Source organism: Physcomitrium patens, chromosome 11 (genome assembly GCF_059467195.1).
Source record: "Physcomitrium patens ecotype Gransden chromosome 11, ASM5946719v1, whole genome shotgun sequence".
In the NCBI taxonomy this organism is placed as follows: Eukaryota; Viridiplantae; Streptophyta; class Bryopsida; order Funariales; family Funariaceae; genus Physcomitrium; species Physcomitrium patens.
In genome coordinates, this window is record NC_143420.1 from 7,817,389 (window position 1) to 7,837,496 (window position 20,108).

The window sequence follows — 20,108 nt, forward strand, 5'->3', positions numbered from 1 at the left end:
TGGTCAATAGGGTTGTCTTTTTTTTTTTTTTTTTTTTTTTTTTTACAACTTAGGCACATGTCTGATATGTTGACTACTTTTGGTATAAATTGGCCATGTAGTGCACATAATAAAAACTTATCTGATAAGTTAAACATGTATCTTATAATTTTGTTACTTTACTTATAATTTGTAAAAAAACCATATATATATACATATATTATGATAATATATAAATTTTTACAATTACAAATTATAAATACTAAACAACATATTTTTTAAATTTTGTAATAAAGCACTATGTATTACCTAACATTGTGGTGACTTGAAATACAAACTTGAAATTATCTTTTTAGATATATTGATTTTTTAAAAAGACATAATTTCATCACATTTTTATTGAAGTAAAAACTTTTATATCTTTGATAAAGTTTGTATAATAAGTACATAGAAACACCATAGATTATTATTATTTTTTTAATTCATTGACATATTAAAAATATAATATATTAGTTATAATCTAAAGAATGTCTAAAAAACTTTGGAATTTTTTATCTTTCGGAGCTAAGAAGTTTTTGTTGTTGTTTATATCTTTGTAAGAAGAAAGAAAAAAATTATAATTTTGAATATCATCAAAATGTAGTATTCAATATATAATATTCTACTCTTATTTCAAAAATCTATACATAAATCCAAATAAAATCTTAAGATGATGTGATTAGTTTTTAAACTTTATCTTTATAAATTTTGTGTATTTTTTAGTTGTTAGAGCAATTTCTCTCAAAATTAAAAATTACAATCATTAATAATTGATTTGAAAAAAGTGGTATTATTCTCTTATCACTTTTTTTATTGAAGATAATCTCTAAGTTATGTGTTAAAATTATAAAATCAATAAAGATGGTTAAAAGTAAAATTATAATATTATTGTTAAATCTTATGACAAGAAAGTAGAAATTTTAAGCATTGAAGATGATTAAGGACAACACCTAATTTATGAACAAAATAATTGGAAGAACTAAATAATTACAAAATTCTATTGGATATTAAGTAATTATTAATAAAATTGAAGTGATGATTAGGTTCTAACTTTGTACATATGTTAAGTGATGATATTAATTTTATTTTTTTATATTTGGTGGCAACATTATAAGCACTTGATATATTTATGAAGATATAGATTTTTCTTAAAACTTTTTAAGTATAATTAAAATTAAGATTTAAAATTATCATTAGATGTTTCTATACTAGACTAAATTATCAACATCATATATTTCATTATTCTTAGAACACTAATGATCATTACATTTAGAATATTATAAATACTTATTATATTATAAATTTTATTAATTAACCTCTAAAATATTTTGAGTCTAAATATATATATATATATATATATATATATATTAATTGTTTTAATAATCAATTCTTCAAAAAATAATAATCTTTGATATTTAATTAAAGTTATGAGAATCAATTCTATTATATGATTTATAATTAATAATATTTTATTTCTAATACCTAATTTTTTTTCATTTGTTTTCATTTCTTAATGGAGGTAATTAACAAAGACCATGTGGTTAGAAGGCTATGGACAACCAAGGTTGAAACAAGTAGATTAGATTGTAGGGCCTTGATAATAACAATTTTTATCCTTCAACATGCCATATTTGATAATTAATAATCACAATATATATATACATATATATATATATATATATATGTATGTATGTATGTATGTATATATATATATATATATATATATATATAGTAAGTTGACTAAATTAAATTAGAAGTAGTTCTATAACATAAATTGTTTATAGACTTATAGGAATTTGGTGTAATTTTTTTGATGCAAAAATAACTATAATTAAAATTTTCTCTTTGATCTTTATACTTTTATTAATCAAAAAAAAAAAAAAAAACAAAACATTCACACAGAAGAACCAATTAAGAGATGATAAAAAATTTCAAAAAATAAAATAAAAATGATGTAAATTCATGAGTTTAAAATAATTAATAATTTCATGATTTTTGTAGATTAACTTCAGATCAACAGGAACATTTTGAAACCTAGTATAAAAAAAAGAGAATAGAAAGTGTGGGCATCAAGGCCTTCCTACATTCAAAGTGAGTGTATTGAAGGAATCACAACTGCTTCTCTCAAAAAGGACTCCGAGTTGAATGGAATCAAAAAAGTGAAAGCTATCGTGACGAAAAAGTGAACGTGTCTTGTCAAAGGATATGTCTCCCGGCAAGGTGGGCGTTCGAGGCGAGACTCCCAGCATGAGAGCGAGGATGAAAGTATTTGCATCCAAAAGTCGGATGAATATGAATGGTTTCCGAAGGGGAGGACCAGCCTTATCCCCTTGGAAAACCCTAGGACCGACCTTATCCTGTGCTCCAGGGCTTGGGGTTTGGGATTTTGGGATTGCGAGAGTGAGAGCTCGGGTTTTGGGACCAGTCTCACCGAGCTCGGGTTCAGTTGCGGATCTCGCAACGAACTCAGAGAATTCTGCGCTTTTCAAGGGAGTAGAACCGATTGGTGAATGGCGAACAGCAGTCCGAGCCGGATTCTACCTTGAGTGAGACCGTTTGGGGTGAAATAATTGAAGAATTGTGCTTGAGTGCTTAGGATTGTGAATCGTCTGGCCCAGTCAGTAGATTTCCACTCGTAATTCGTGATTCGGATAATTGAGGGTTTTCTGAAACTGCGGTAGGCCTTGAATGTGTGGATTTCTCCTGCTTTGGTCGGGAATTCTCTAAAGTGCCGAAGCTGAATCTGTTTTGGAGAATATTGGTTCAGCTTCTTCATTCTTAAATTTCTTAGAATTTTTTTTATTGATTTTGAGTTTTGGAAGCTAGTTCGAATCATGAGGTGGTGTAGGATGTGACTTGGCTGATCCAGGTGAAATTTTGAGTTTGCTCGAGAAGAGTGTGAGAATACAATGGCGCTAGCAGTGAACCCATGCATTGGGGCGTACGTGTTACCGTCATTCCCTGACCTAGATCAAGTTTCAGCGCATCTCGGAGGTGGTATTGCTACGCAATCTTCCGGGGGCTTGCAGAGATGTGGGAAATTACATGGGTCTCTGTCAGGTCGGAACAAGCTAGCAGTGACGACGGAGGAAGGGAAAGAAATATGGAGGGGAAAACTTCTGCCAGGAGTGACGCATGCCTCATCAAGCGGGACTCGCCGGGGTACAAGTCGCTCGCCTCCTCGTGAGAGTCCGGAAATGATGAAGGGAAAGTACAGTTATGACGTGGAAAATGCCATCAACAATCTGACGTCGCTTGCTCCGCGAGGAAGCATCGCTAAGACTATGGAGGGGTACAGAAATAAGCTCACAATCAATGATTTTTCTCTCATTTTCAGAGAATTCGCCCAGCGCAGCGACTGGCAGAAAGCGCTTCGTTTGTTTAAGTATATGCAGAGGCACCAATGGTGTAAGCCTAACGAGCATGTCTATACAATTATGATAGGTAAGATAGAGTGTATATTAGCCTTGCAGCTAAACCTTGCAATGCTGCAGAATTTTTAAATCGTTAATTGTTTTGTTTTAAAATTACATTTAAAAAAATTCTCTCCGAGCTGGAACGGTTCATTTTGAACATCATGTTCGCAGGTCTTCGAAACGAATTTGATTCTGGCTATCTGCAAATCATTAATCTGCTGCATTTACAGGAATCATGGGTCGAGAAGGAATGCTGGACAAAGCCTCGGAGCTTTTTGAAGATATGCCACTCAACGACGTGGAATGGAACGTCTACTCATTCACAGCTCTTATTAATGCGTATGGGCGCAATGGCCAACACGAAGCATCGCTCCATTTGTTAGCCCGGATGAAACGAGAGAAAGTTACACCCAATCTAATAACGTATAACACTGTCATCAACGCATGTGCAAAAGGGGGTCTTGAGTGGGAGGGTCTTTTAGGACTGTTTGCGCAGATGCGGCACGAAGGTATTCAACCTGATATCATCACCTACAATACGCTATTGAGCGCCTGCAGCAGGTTGGTGGACTTCCATGCAACATGATCACAGTATCACAATCACATTCTCTTTCTAAATTGCTGTTAAGCTGACTTATTTTTATGTTACACCACGTTTTTAGATTTAGAATTAATATCTGTGCAGCTGTGGTTCTTGAATGACTTGTCAGTCTGTGGAATAGGTTGTAGAGTAATAGTGCATAATTGTTCAGCTGATTGGAGCAAAATTTGCAATATTTGGCAGTCGGGGTCTTGTAGAGGAAGCTGGCATGGTGTTTCGCACCATGAACGAAGCAGGTGTGGTACCAGACTCTATCACGTACAACGCCTTGGTTGATATATATGGGCAGGCAGATCGGCATGAAGGCGTAGGTGAGTTATTGCGGGAGATGGAACAGGCTGGTAACGCACCCGATGTAGTGGCATACAACATTTTGATCGAAGCTTATGGTAGGGCTGGGAAGTACCGAGCAGCTGCAAAAATGTTTAAACAGATGCAGGAGGCTGGATGCACCCCAGACGTGGTGACATTTAGCACTCTTCTTGAGGCTTATGGCAAGCATGGTTGTTACGATGAAGTGCGGCTTCTATTTACAGACATGAAAGAGAGAGGTACTGAACCTGATGTTAACACCTATAATACACTTATTCAAGTATTTGGGCAAGGCGGGTTTTTCCAAGAATCTATCAACCTTTTCTGGGATTTACTGGTACGTGTTCTTTCATTTTATTTCTTCTGTTTGGCAATAAAGCTGTTTCTTTTTGGTTATTTTGATGAGAAGAGCGCTGACTTGGAAGCTTGGTCCTATTTAATTGTATTTTTCTCATAATGTCTGTTCTTTGAATCAAACGTAGGTTTCGTTAGGTGCTTTTTAATTGAGTTCTCAATTTCCTAGGATTGTCATGAAGATCTTAAGACTTATATTAATGCATTGCAGGATGGGGGCGTGGAGCCGGACATGTCAACATATGCTGGCCTCCTTTACTCTTGTGGAAAAGGAGGACTTCATAAGGCGGCTAAAAAAATACATCGTCACATGCTGCAAAGCTACGTGACGCCAACTACGGATGGCTTTACTGGTAAGAATAATGTTCGGTTTACGTTCCACGCACCTAACATTCATTCTTGGATGAAGCTGACGAGTGTCAACGTCTGATGAATGTGGGTTGTTTTTCTTTTTTCTTTTTTCTGTCTGAACAGGTCTAATTACAGCTTACGGAAATGCCGCTCTTTATTCAGAAGCCACGTATGCTTTTAACAGCATGAAGGAGAGTGGTTGCAAACCCGACCTGGAAACCTACAACGCCTTGATCGGGGCACATGCAGGTCCTTTAAGAGAGCTTTTTGGAGATGACATTTGATCCACCAAATAAAAATTAAACAAATTCAGAAGAAGAAGACAGAATCTAAGAACATAGAATGAAAACCTTCTTCTCATATTATTCAATCTTGTTTTCTTTCATTATAGTTGATACGTTACTGATACATATAAACATGCAGGATGTTTTTTACGTATCTAGTGCACAACGGTGTTTCATTCTATTTTTTAAAGTTTGTGGTACACATTTCATTTGGACCTTAAAAATAAGAATATTTAGAATTCTAACATGAGAAACTATTTAATCTTAAAGCAAGGTAGTGTATGGCGGGATGTGCTATTTTGTTTATAAGATGGTATATGCACGTTTTTAAACCCTTGAATTTCCTCACCAGCGCAAGTCACGTGCTTTACAGGTGGAGGTTTGTACTGTGAAGCTGGCAGTGCCTATTTAACTATGATTGATGAAGGCATCTCAGCAGATGTATCTACATACAATTCACTTATCGAAGCATTTGGTCGTGGAGGTCTTTTCGACGATGCCATAGAGTTCAGTCGAGATATGGAAGAGGCTCGCTGTTCACCCAACAGACATACTTATGAGGCTTTGATGGGTGTCTACTGCACAGCTGGATTGTTCGATGAAGCGAAAGCTCAATTTCTGGATCTTCAAGTCGGGGGTGAATTGCCTAGTGTTGACTCATATTGCCTTCTGTTGTCGGTCTGTGCACGCCGTAACAGGTATACGATCAATTTTTCTTGGTGTTAATTGAAATTTCAATCACGCGTATTCTACGTAGTGGATAGAGCTGAGTCACTGATTTTCCTCTAAGTGGTGAAGTTGTTCTCGCAGGAATTAGATGGCTATTTGAACCTCAGATTCTTGGGTCTAGAAAAAGGCAACTTATAGAGTTGTACTTATTACGTCCCCTTCTTCAATCATATACTTGTTGGGTAGGATAGTACTCGGATAGGGCTAGTCACAGCAAAATGTAATGATTCACTAACGGTCTTGTAATGTTGGCACTGTTTGCTTGTCAGGTGGGATGATGCGAGCAAGGTTCTGGAGGAAATGCTGGAACCGAACATGCCAAGTATATATGGAGTGGTAGGAGGAATTCTTAAGGGTGAGATGGATGACGGTACTAACTGGCAAAGAGTAGAGTATGCCTTTGACGGTCTTAAAGTAGATGGTGTGGGTAGTAACTTGAGGTTCTATAATGCACTGCTGGAGGCACTTTGGTGCTTAGGACAACGAGAGAGAGCTTGCCGCGTCTTTGCCGAAGCACGAAAGCGAGGGGTGCTTGCAGAGGCTTTCTCCCGGTCAGACTTGATGTGGGCCATTGATGTACATAGGTTCGTTTCCTCGTTCCCATACATGTTATTGGTGCTTTTGGAATCGAACTTGTCAACTTGCGCGTATCGTAAATCGTATCTTGGAATTTGGTTTATATTCAGGTATAAAACGCAACAGGTAGCTGTCGATAATGTTAAGTACACGAATTTTTCTTTTTTGGAATCCTTTTTAATGCAGTAGAACTAATTGTGGTGGCGCAATAGGTTTCGTTGTAGGGCAGGAGTGTTTATTTACGCATGGAGGATCATTGCATATGCCTAATAATTGAACGACCTTTGTGCATCTTACCAGGATGTCTGTGGGAGCTGCGATGACTACGCTGATCGTCTGGTTGGCGGACATGAAAGCTGAAATCGACAACAAGTCAACTTTCCCTCCTCTTTTGAGTATTGTTACAAAGTATTTTTGCCTCGCCACCTTGCCATCTGTTCGCAATTTGAGAGTTTTGTGAGAAAGTTAGATGCTCTACGTTTACTGAGTGTTTAGGGTATTTTATCGTTGTTTTCGTGTTTGCTACACTAATTTTATTTTTCCCTTGTAGTAGTTTTATGAAGGGTTAGGTTTAGACACAATATCCTAAGTTTTAATATTAATCATGGAGTTATTTTGGAGCAAGGTGTAAGGATTCGTATTGCAAGCGAAAGTAGATGCCTCTTAAAGATCTCGATCTCAAACAATTGTGAGCAAGCTCGTAATCAGTGGTTGGTTTTTGATGACATGCAGATGGGGTGACAAGGATCCTAACAGGGATTTGAAGAGTCTCCCCGCTGCGAGAGCCATTCTTGGTGGGCTCGCAGCGATAGGTGCGCCCTTTGACTTTGCAGAATGGAATGAAGGACGAATTATCACGTGGGCACCAGTACTCCAGAAGTGGTTAGCTGGAGCGCGACCAGAATTATTTTTCTCTCTCACCAACGAGCCTTTGTCAGCAAGCTTTTCTCGGAAGACCGCGAACAAGGCATCATACTCGGGAAGAAAAAGTCGGAGCCTCTCTTCAACTTCTTGAACTCTGTAATGTTCCTCACGCAGTTCAACTTTGCAAACAAGTTCCAAGCTTTCTAATTGTTTGGGACTCAGTTCAGCAGCTACTAGCAAGATTTTCACGTCCTCATGTTACGAACAAGATGGACTTGTGTGAGATAGTCATTTAATAGAAAATCTAGACCCTCCAATTCTCTGTCCTGATTCTATTAAAATTCAGTCCCAAAGAATTGGAACAGGATTGGAGACTGCTGACAGACCTTGTTGACGGGAAAGGTGAGCCTGTAAGCTCGACTATGCGCTGATGGATGTACTTCGTTTAATTAAGTACATCACAGCTGCGTCTTGACTACTGAAACAAAACGATACCCTCATTCTTAATGAATCAGCTGATAATGGTGTGCCCTAATGACTGTGCACCTGACAAGAATAGAACTAGAGACTTCCATCGAAAATCCTTTCTGAGTATCTTAAACGTATGGTTGAAATTATGATGAGGGCTGGTTGTCAGCCGAGGACAACCAATGTTGAACACTGAATTTAATTGATGACAGTACTTGGTTTGTTCACCAGTAGAGTGAAACTTCAAATTTATGCTCGTGTATGTGTCACCAGTATTAGGCATAGGTTTTGCTTCTGTCGTTTGTGTTCTGGTTTTACAATCTTGTGTTCTCATTTATTTTGGAATTCCAAGAGCATTGTCTTGAGCCCTAAAGGTTGAAGGTTTAACCACCATATAAGCCCTGTCAATCATATTGGGATTTGATGGGAGAAAGTTAGGGGAATGTTAAGTAGATCCACATTTTTTTACTAAATTGAACCACCCATCATCACAAATTGGCACATTGATTGTTCAGCTCCTCATCATCACCATTATTCATTGGATTGATAGAATCAAGATTTATTTAAAATGTAGTAAGTACAATCATGAAGATATGACCAGTAACAATTGTTCTCAACATCTACAATTAATGGTTACTTTGCCTGGTTATGTTAATTTTCTTATATACTCAATTTTCTTCCTTCTCATCCTCCCCTATAATGTTACAATTTTTTTGATAATGGTCTAATATTTAGAGAGGAGAGAGAATTTTGTATTCTAAGGTTATTTGCATTTTGAAATAGAAAAAAGAGGTGCACATGTCTCCTACGCCAGAGGGATATTTTGAATATTTTAAAGTCATGAAAGAAAATATAGGTAGGTTTGCATATACTTAAAGATTTATTGATTGCAAACAATGCTCTAACAAGTATCACATAGATTTGAAATTTAATAAAGGAAGAATTTATTGTAAGCAAAATAACTTCATTTGTCAATGGAATACTCCAACTCAATTGATTGGATGTCCATTTGAGTTGCATGCATGTTGTTTACAAGGTAGTGTACAATATTACTTGATAATACAAAATGGTCTCTATAATTACAAACCTTTAGCTTTTCTTATATGACATTTATTTGCTCAACAACTACAATTAATAGAGAAAGAGATTGCATAGATGCTTGCTACAACAATGGTGTCAAAAAATGTTGTGATTGCCCAATATAAAAGAGATCTTAGCAGCAAAGTTATTGCTTATACCATTTACAATGGGTGACAATGATTGCATTTTATTGTACTTTTTAGTTGATTACCCATTGTTTGCATTATAAAAACTTTATAGGTCTTTGGTTATCACTTAACTTATTAATGTAATGAAGAGAAGAAGATAACTTCTTTTTTCTTTGCACATTTTAAATGTGTTCAACTTGCAAAAAAATATTTATATTCAATTATTATGGATTGTACATATAAAACAAATTGGTATAGAATATCTATATTGCATATTGTGGGAATGATTACTTATAATACATCTTTTCTCGTTGCAGTTGCTTTTCTTTAAGAAAAAACATAGCCTTTTTTTTGTTTAAAATTATCCCAACTTGTTCAATTATATGGAGATATTTGATTCATTTGCATTAGTGCTGATTAAGATTTGGTACTAATAAATGCCTTTGAAAGTGTCTATCTCACTTTAGTTATCTTAATCTGCATTTGGTACATTCAAAAAACTCTATTATTAAATTGTAAGAAATTTTTTCAACCAAATTGGAAGTAAGGTGGTCATTATTCCTTGCGGATTGGACCAATGTGATGAATGCTTCTTTCAAAGAGATTTATAACATAGAATGGTCCAATCTTTGCAAAAAATATTCTTCCACAATTATACATGTGGCTTTTGATTATTTAAAAATACATGGATATTACATAAGAAATAGTTTTTTAAAGCTTAAATAAATAATTGTCTTTTCTTCAAGTGTATTACTACATGACAAGTCAAGGGTCAAGATTTGGCATTGAAATCATATTTATAATTGTCTATCAAAGTTCTTTGACAAGTTCAAATTTTTCTTTCATTGTTTTGAGAATATAAGGAATTAAAATCAAGGCACAAAACAATTTGGAACAAATTCGTGTATGTCATCAACATAATATTAGTATTTTCACAAATTTTATAAAACATATCTCTATATATGCTCTAAACATTGTTTTTGGGAAACTCAAATTTACAAAATCATTGCTAGATATTAACAATTTATATTATACAAGGACATTGAAAAATATATTAAGTCTTCGATATAAACATTGAATCCAAAGTTTTTTAAGAAATGGTAGCATATTGAAAATTGATGATTTTTATCCTCAATATTATTTGGTGAATAAATTAAATTAATAGCTATAATATCATTGTAGAATCAATTTTTTACTTCCAAAGATCTTGGCCCTTTCTTTAATGCAATTAGTTGTACATATAATTTATTATCTTTTTACCAATAAGAAAAAATTTGTGATGAATTGTTAGAACTTACATCATTAACCATGAAATTAGAAAATTCAACAGTTAGTTATCTAAAGGATAAGCCTCACTAAGCAATAAATTAGTTAAGACTATTTGGTGCACATTCAAAAGCATCTATCTAATGTTTTGTTTGATAATTTGAAATTATTGATGAAACAACAAATGTACAATTTTACAAAAAGTGCAAAGACTATAAACATAATATTTGCACCTATTCTACTAGATTTATTTTTATTTTTATTTTTATAATTATCTATAAGTAGATTATACATACAATTAAATTTATAGTTTAGTCTATCAAAATGGTATATATATAACTATGTCATTGACGTGTTATTCTAAAAATATAATTTAAATAATTATTTAGTTTTTAATACTAATAAATAAAGTAGTTTGTAGTGCTAATATGTCAAGTAAGTAAAATAAATTAATAAGATACTACTATTTGTACTGAAAAGTTATGCTTCTACTTTCTATCAATAATGAATAAGTTATCAATAGACTATGTTTGTATGAGGGATTTGTTGATGGACTAATATTAAGTATGGCTACAAAAGTGAATGAAGTAGGTATACTACACGAAGTAACTTATCCAATTTTTGTTGTCATATTACATGTTTTCTTGCTTGAAAATGCATTAGGCATCTAGCTGTAGAAGGTAAACAGAAAGACAACAACAATCCTACGAAGTCTAATAGAATCTTAAATAAAATTTAAATAAATCTTAATAATCCTAATCAAACTTTGATCAATTTAAAATAAATTTAAAAGAGGTTACAAAAGCAATATAAAGAATTCCTAAACTAATCTCAAAGTAAAAGAATAAGAAATCTTAAAGAAATATAAAAATAAACCTTAAATAAAATAAAAATAATCTTAAAAAAATATTAGAAATAGAAAATTAAAAAAAAAACAAATAGAATCTTAAAGAAATACTAAAAATAAAAACTTGAATTGAATCTTAACCAATTCCTAGGTCAAATCCTAATTGAAACCTTAATTGAACCTTAATCAAATCCTATATCAAATCCTAATGAAATCCTAAATAAATCCTAGACAAATCCTATTCAATCCCTAGTCAAGTTCTAAACTAAATCCTAAGCAAATCCTAGTCCTAATCAAATATTAAACCAAATACTAAGCCATAATCAAACCATAGACAAATCCTAAATCAAATCTTATAGCAAAATGGAATATCAACAACTAATGATCAAACCATTTATATTAATTCAAAATTTTTACACTTATTAATGTCTTATTTAGGAATAAGTACAAGAAAGATGAAAATGATTGCACTTATCAATTGAGAGAAATGTAAGATAATCCAATCAATTGTTGGATGGCCTACTACTATAACCTAAATGCTAAACTTCCAACACCAACACTTCCTTCTTAAATTATTGAACTGCTCTCAAATTTTACTTAAACATTGGAAATTGAGTTTAGTATTTTAAAAAAAAAAAATCACTTTGATCCAATTGACAAATCATTGAAGAACTTAAAAATACTTACTAATCTTCAAATTCCAATTTTTGAGATCTCAACCGACAAAAACCATCACATACTTCAATCTAACTATTTGATTGATTTCAAAATTTGCATACATATTTATAAAAAGTACACAAAAATACTACCCAAAATTCACTTATATATACACCATAGAACTTAAGAAATCCTCAAATTTGTAAACATATTTTTATTTTTCGAAATCTAAACCAATTGAGAACTTTACTAACTTTAAAAATCCCTCAAAAATTCAATATTGATTTGATTGATATAAAACCAATACTTAAAAATTTCCTCTCAAGTCTGCTCTCATATTCTACTTTTTAATCTACCAAAGAATCCCAAAGTTGTTAAAAAGGATAGGTTTATGCCTTGGGATCTGATTTTGATCCAAGTTGACAATCAATCCTCTCTAGATATCAATTTTTGATAATTCTAGGTAAGTTTTGCTTTATCATATTATTAATTCTCTTCTAAAAATGCCTATATTAATTTCTTATCTCATTTACTTTGATTTGGCTCATTTATGCCTTTACAAAGTAAATAGAAGTTTCTTCTATAAAAAGATAGTATTAAGACTAAATCTTTTATTATCTTTCTATCATTTATTTTTATTTTTCTACTACATCTTTCTATTAGGCTCTTCTATAATAACATCCATATTTTTATTTTTTACAATATAGTTATGTGACCACATGACACTATCATCTCTCTACAAATGAAAACAACTAAAAAGTAGAATCAAAATAATTAAAAATTGAAACATGTATTTTGGTGCTTGGCTTCAATAAATTTTTTCTTGTCATCCACTTCAACTTCATCATACAATAGAGCATTGCCAATGTATGAAGAGGATCAATAGTGTACTATAAATCAAAAATAAAATTTATTTGTAACTTTATAATTCTTTGAAACAAGCATAAAATAAATATTCTAATGCTAGTAATATTAATATTATCATTATATTATTAAAATATTAATCACAATTCTTGACATAATATAAATATCATTGGCACAATTTGTTTTTGTTTTTTTTTAAATTTTTTTCTTGAGATTACAATCCAGATGGTTTTTTGTGAGGACATTTTTTTAGAGCTTCATAAAATATTTTGATATGATAGGTCACAATTGAATCAAAAGTTTAAAATTATAGTAATATTTTTGAGAGCTAAAGAGATTTAAAACATAAGATCTTAAATTTTGTTTATAATAAAAGCAGATCTTACATATAAATTGGCTTTTTGACTTTTATATTTTCATAGTAAGATCGAGTATGTATCAATCAAAGTAATACATAGTTATACAATCTTATAACATCTTTTTATTATATCTAAAAAAATAAAAAAATAAAAAATAAAAAAACTAAATTTATCATTTACTTAAAACATAATAAGCATATAAAAGCATTAATATCTATGCTTAAAAAAGAGTATTATAGTTAAGACTAACTAATTCTACTATGCCATGTTTACTCAAACCTTATGATAATTGTTATTAATTATATAAAGTAATAATTTTTTGTTATTTGTTATAAACCAAATCAATGATCTAAATACAAAAGTTGATATATTTTTGTTACTTGAAATTGGAAATTATAAACTTACATAGATGTAATCCATTTGGAAGTTTCTTAAAAATAATTCCATGCATCTATTCATAATTCATACTAAAATTTTAAACTAAAAACTTCTAAGAAAAATTATTGAATCTTACCTATAAGATAATTAAATAAAAATATATGCAAACTATTGTGAGCTAAATCTTCAATGGAATGATTTTATAACAAATTTCAAAAAAAGCCAAAAAACATGACAAATAGGTCATGAGCTTCTTTTAGTATCTCTTTTAAAATTATAAATCTAACTTCTTCTTCTTCTTCTTCTTTGTTCTTCCTAATGATTTATTGTCAAATAATTTATATAATTAATTTTTATAAATATAATGCCATATTATAATTCTAAAAGAGACATGTAACTCAAAGATTAAAGAAATTTAAGATAGAAATACTTTTAAAATTACATTAACAACTAAAATAACAAAGTCCAACTAAGCCCTCATTATAATCATCAATATGACAGGTTTATATTTTAAAATTATATAAAAATGCTTCTATGCTTACATCAATTGATAAGGTTTATTTCAGAAGAACATCATTGCATAAAATAAAAAATAACAAACATCAAAAGAAATAAGTCAAAGAGTCATGTTAAGATTGTAATGAAATCCTCATAACTTCTCTATGCATTACGGCTCATTTATAAGTATTGATTCTAAACACCTTATGCAAATAAAAATAAGTTACATAATTGAATAAGAAAATTTATCAAATACACAATTAGAAAATATAGATGATTCAATCAAAGAAATTATTACAAAGATGCATATTATAATATTATTATATGATAATAATCAATCTACAAACTAAAGATCTTGAAAAATGACCATTCCACAAACCAAATTAGATAGGACTCTAGATCTGGATCTAGAAGTTATATCAAATAGTGAGAAATGTAGTCACGATGTCAAAGACATGAACTAAAAAAGATGCATATGCCTAGAAACTTTGTGTCAAAAAAAAAGTAAAAAAATAAAAATAAAGTAGTATGTATATTAAAAAGAAACTAGAATGGTTATTGTCAAAAAACAAGGAAAGTAAAGACTCTTGAATCTAGACTAGAAGCAAGAAAGGAGTTGACAAGAGTGAAGAGGGCTTCACTCTTACCTCTATATATACTATCTAACTAGGAGCTATGTAGCAATGTTCTATAAGACTTTTAATATGTATTGACTTTGCAGGATACATGTCTAAGATTAAAAGGTAAATTTTCTATGTGTGCACCACATGGTTAGCTTCTTCTTTAAGCTATTAACATGTGTGGCACATGGCTAACTTGTTGACCATGTTTTTAAGCTAAAAAGTCAATTATAGATACCTATAAAGTTAAAACAGCATCTATGAAGCTTCTAGGAAGCTTATATATAAGATATTATAGAATTAACCTACTTTTATCTACTTTTATCTAATCATATAGGTAATTATTGGTTTTCATGTGTAAGTTTGTGATACACCAAATATTTATAATTTAAGAATTTTAATACAAATAGTCCTTGGCTCTAATTTTACTTTGGGATGATATTTCTTCTAGTACCAATGACATCCTTATAGGCCACAAATAATAGATTGTGCTATTTAATAATGAGCTTGTTTGCAATTTCATTATAACATTCATAGACTCTACTATTTTCTTTTATTCTTTGGTTGCCATGATAGATTTTGCTTGGTACAAAACTAAAATGAGCGTTACAAAGCTTGAATAAGAACAATAAAAAATCAAATGTTAGTTGCAAGATAGAGACTAAGAGAATGTTGCCTTGAGAGCAAAGAAAGAAGATTGTTTTGGAGTGTATCTCTTGCTTCTTTTTAAATAAAAAATTAGAATTCTTTGAAAAAAATAAGAAAAATTAGAAGCATTCAAAAGAAAAAAAATATAAAATCTGAAATCTAAAGTTTTTTTTTTCATGATTGTAATAATGAATAAATTGATTTAATAAAATATTGAATCTATTTATTAAAAATAAATAAATAAATAAATCCTTAAAAAAACCAAATATCTTGTCTTTTAATACATTCTAATATAATTGATTTATTGATATTTGGATCCTTGTTATTCTCGTTGCATTCAAGTTTTAGTAGACCAAAGCAATTGAACTAATAGAGGTGGGTTCGAATACAGGGAAAGACTGGTTATATGAATTGGGTCTGTTAGTATCACAATTGATTGTATTCTAGCTATCTGAAATCAAGTATAAAACTACAAAACATCGAGGCTTACTACTTCCGTCTTAATTCAACCCATAATCCATTCTACAATTAACAATTCAACAATACTTCTCTCAATCACCATTCTTCATAAGCAAATAATAAAAAAATAAAGAGATAGCACCGAGCTTACTCCGGCTTACGATTATCAGCCTGGCTCTCGGCTTACGACTCTCAATGTGGCTCTCAGCTTACGACTCTCAACCTATTTATCCTACCAAAAAGATGATCCGTCGGCCAACGGATTCCAAAGGTTATGACCCTTTGAATTCTTAACCATTTATTCTACTAACAACCTACTGTTACCAGCTAAACTGCCTAACTATCAGTTTAATTCTCAAGGTTGTCAATAACCAACCAATAACTTATCACAAAGTTTATTTACCTATTCTACAATCTTCACATTATATTTCTCTTATCTTAAAATATTTCTCAAGGCACTTCTAAGGTGAGCAAAGAGATATGCCAAAACATGGTTGGAAACTTTGAAAATACTATCTAAAAGATTTTAATTCTACATTACTTGTAAGCATATATATATATATATATATATATATATATATATATAATATTTTTAAATTATACATCAACCATGAATATGATTTTTTTTTTTTTTTTTTTTGAATGGAATTTTTTTTTTTTTTTTTTTTTCCTATTAAGAATTGAAAATAAAAGCATTTTATGTTTTTTCACATCTCTCAATAAATACTAACTATTAAAACTTAAACACCACTTTTGATATATTAGAAAACTAATTCTCTTGTCAATTTCTCTTATACCATAAATGCCCTCTTTTGCTATCATCTCATTAAGCATTGTTATCTCAAACAAACTAAATTTTTTGAATCTCATAAAAGTGGACAATAAAGCTACTACTATTAACATTATTGCCTTAACTTTCTTCTCTTCCAACTTCATGACATACTTGAAATGTGAATTAAGTGGTAATAATTCAGACTATATTCAATTGTTTAGCCATATTTTGATAGAATCCATGTCAAAATGACTTTATTTTTTTGTTTTGTTTTATTATTTTATTTTTTTTCAAATAAAACCAATTGCTTTACTTGCTATATTCATGATTCTAAATACTGCCACATATAGTTCATCATCTCAGAGCCTCGGTATCAAAGTCTTTCTCTCTTCTTCATTATATCATTATACATTTACATATATACAATAAATAGACCCTACTCATGAAATTCTGGCTATAAAGAATCACTAAAGAATGATAATTTTCTCTGTTCAATAAGAATTTGAAAAGTGATTTCTTTGTTCTTCTAAAACATTCATCATGGCTTAATTAATGTCTTTTGATTACTCTAAAGACAAACTTAATGAATTATGAGTTGTTGCAAATGTTTGATTCTAAAAATATGGTTAAGAATTCATGTTTGGATCTAATGGACCTACTATTGTAGTTTCTTACTAACCATATTTAAGAATGATTTCTACAGTAATGAGTAAAGACAAAAATATGTCAAAAGTAGCTGAAAAATTTTGATTTTTAAAAATATAATTTCTTTGTGTGTCATCAGAAGAATGGATTGTTGTGAAATTTTTGAGCAGTATACTTATTCTTCATTTTTATATATTCATTATTCTAAAAATAATAAAATAATAAAATATAATAAAACATGACTGAAAAGAATTTTGATTTCATATTTGTAAGTTTAAAATGTTCTAAAAACATTCTACATATTTTTGTGTGGTATAATGAAGTGAAAAAATTAATATTTTAATTTCTCACTATGTTTCCAAAAAGGTTGTAATTTTTTTTTTCCCCTTTTCTTCCATTGTGTGTTTATTATATGCCAAAAAATAAGACTCACTTCAATTGAGATTTTAGTTGCCATTTCTATTAAATTCAAAATAAAATATATTTATAAAACTAAAAGTAAAATATTTCATTTAAATTAAAAAAGTATAAAAATAGAAAAAAATTAAATTTAAGTAATTTAGTAAAGTTCCATGATTTCAAATTGAAACAAAAATTTAAATTATATTTGGAATTTTTGGTCTTATCGACTTAAATGATACATTCTATGAATTTCAATGTAATATTATATGCATGTAAGATTATGATATTTTGTGATTTTATTGATATTCAAAGGTGACAAGTTTTTAACTAAAATATTAACACAAAAGAATGCTCATATCAACTAATGTATACAAATGGTAAACCTTTTAGTACTCAATTGCCACTATTACATATACAGATGTCAATGGTTATTTATTGTATGGACTAAAAAGCCTATAAGTATTGACTAAATAAGAATATTAGGTATTTTATTTATTTATTAATTTATTAAATTATATTTTATAACATTTTGGTATATAAAAATTACTTGCAAATATCAAAGTTATTTGTGTTGAAACATTGTATATTGATATAAAGTCATAAATTAAATTTTACAAATATGATTGTATCTAAATACGATTATTAGTGTCATGGATAATATTATTAATACCACATAAATATAAATATCAACTTATTGATGAGTGAATATATAATGATCAAATTGTTGAAATGTAATATGATAATAAATTTAAAACTTTCATTCATATAAGTACCTCATTTAATCCTAAATTTATTTATTCTATTATCCATTTTTTTAAGAAAATATTAAAATGATCCACCTATTTACAAAATTTATCTACCTAATTGCAACCATCATTAGAAAAATGAATCATCTCCAAAAACCATCATTACAATCATAACCTTCTATCAAGGACAAGAACTTGATGAAAAAGTAATTCAGACAAGTGAGCCTTCACTCAAAGAAAGGTAACAAAATATAAATAAACAAGTATGTATATTGAAAGAGAAACTGGAATGGCTATTGCCAAAAGATAAGAAAACTAGAAACCCTTGAAACTAGCTTTGAAGCAAGAAATGAGTTGACAAGAGTGAAGAAGGCTTCACTCTTGTCTCTATATATACTATCTAACTAGGGGCTACATGGCGATGTTCTATAGGACCTCCAATATGTATTGACTTTGTAGAACACATGCCTTGACTTACAAGGCAAGTTTTTCTACGTGTGGGCCACATAGTTAGCTTGGTCTTCAAGCTAACAACATGTGTGGCACATAGCCAACTTGTTGACCACGTTTCTAATCCAAAAAGTCAATTAAAGATACCTATGAAGTCAAAACAGTGTCTATTAAGCTTCTAGGAAGCTTCCATATCAAATACTATAGAATTAAATTACTTCTATTTATTTGTATATGTAATTACTGGCTTACATAAATATCTCCATGACATTACCCCCCCTTCTAGGGACGAGTTCCATGAGGAGCGGTCATCATATGTTGAGAAAATCTATGATGCGACAAATTGTATTTGCCACATACTCTGATCTTTGTTCTCTTCGAAGATGATTGATAGGGCCTCTCAACCATCTGTAGTATCCTATACCAGGATGGAAAGGCCACCCAGTTATTTGATCATTGTTGAGGCCTTCATAACTTTCCTCAAATAAAACATTTGGAACACCATCAGGAATTGTTCCTACCTCTAGCACAATCACCAAACATCGGGAGTCTCTTCTCAAGTCGTGATACCAAACGCATTGTATCTCGCCATTTATTCGAGGAATAATGTGTCGTTCTTAAAGATCTTCATCTCAATTGCATCATCTTGAAGGTAGTGACAATCATAATGTCTCATCTGGCATGTCAACAAATGAAGGCTCTTGAATCGAATTTGCTGGTTGTTGGTTCTCCATCTTCTGAGCGTCACAACTACAAAGAAGCTACAAACAAGGATTGAAAGTAGAATGTTATCTTACTTAGATGTTGTTTCTTTTATAAAGAAGGCTTTTATCTTGATTTTGATGGATGTCGTCGATGAAAAGCCTCCATCACCTTTGCTACATTTGCAAGATTTTTTACTAGCTCCCATGTGTATTCACTAATATCATATCCATGCCAATGGACAAGATATTCTAATTTATTTCGGCGCTGCCTTGAATCTAAGACTTCTTCTACTTCAAACTCTTCATTATTGTCCACTTCTATAAGAGGAGGTGAACTTGTCGTCTTCTTGGTATGTCCACTGTCTTGTATGATTCAAGAAGAAAAACGTGGAATACTGGATGGATTTTCATAGACTCCGATAGATGTAAACGATATGCAACTGGATTGATTTGTGCACAAATAGAAAATGGTCCTAGCCTTCGATAGTTCAACTTATCACAAGGACGAGTGGTCTTGATATTGCGACGAAGTAGCCATACCTTATCACCCAAGTGGAATGGTGGTTGTTCCTTTCGATAGACATCCGCATTGATATTTTGTTATTCTTGAGC

General features: G+C 30.9%; 1 protein-coding gene across 3 annotated transcripts; it reads left to right on the plus strand.

Moving 5' to 3' along the window:
* The first annotated feature begins 2,379 nt into the window (after positions 1-2,379).
* Positions 2,380-8,225, plus strand: LOC112288593 (pentatricopeptide repeat-containing protein At1g74850, chloroplastic). 3 transcript variants are annotated; one of them, XM_024532916.3, is made up of 10 exons: positions 2,380-2,695; positions 2,888-3,462; positions 3,665-3,995; positions 4,219-4,684; positions 4,913-5,054; positions 5,176-5,301; positions 5,710-6,034; positions 6,335-6,649; positions 6,942-7,049; positions 7,374-8,225. In XM_024532916.3, the coding sequence occupies exons 2-10, from the start codon at positions 2,928-2,930 to the stop codon at positions 7,654-7,656; spliced, it is 2,631 nt and encodes an 876-aa protein (XP_024388684.1). In that variant the 5' UTR covers positions 2,380-2,695; positions 2,888-2,927; the 3' UTR covers positions 7,657-8,225. The 3 variants fall into 3 exon arrangements, with proteins under 3 accessions (XP_024388684.1, XP_024388686.1, XP_024388687.1); XM_024532918.3 differs by having other exon boundaries at positions 2,383-2,564; XM_024532919.3 differs by having other exon boundaries at positions 2,387-2,564; positions 2,867-3,462.
* Positions 8,226-20,108: the final 11,883 nt, after the last annotated feature.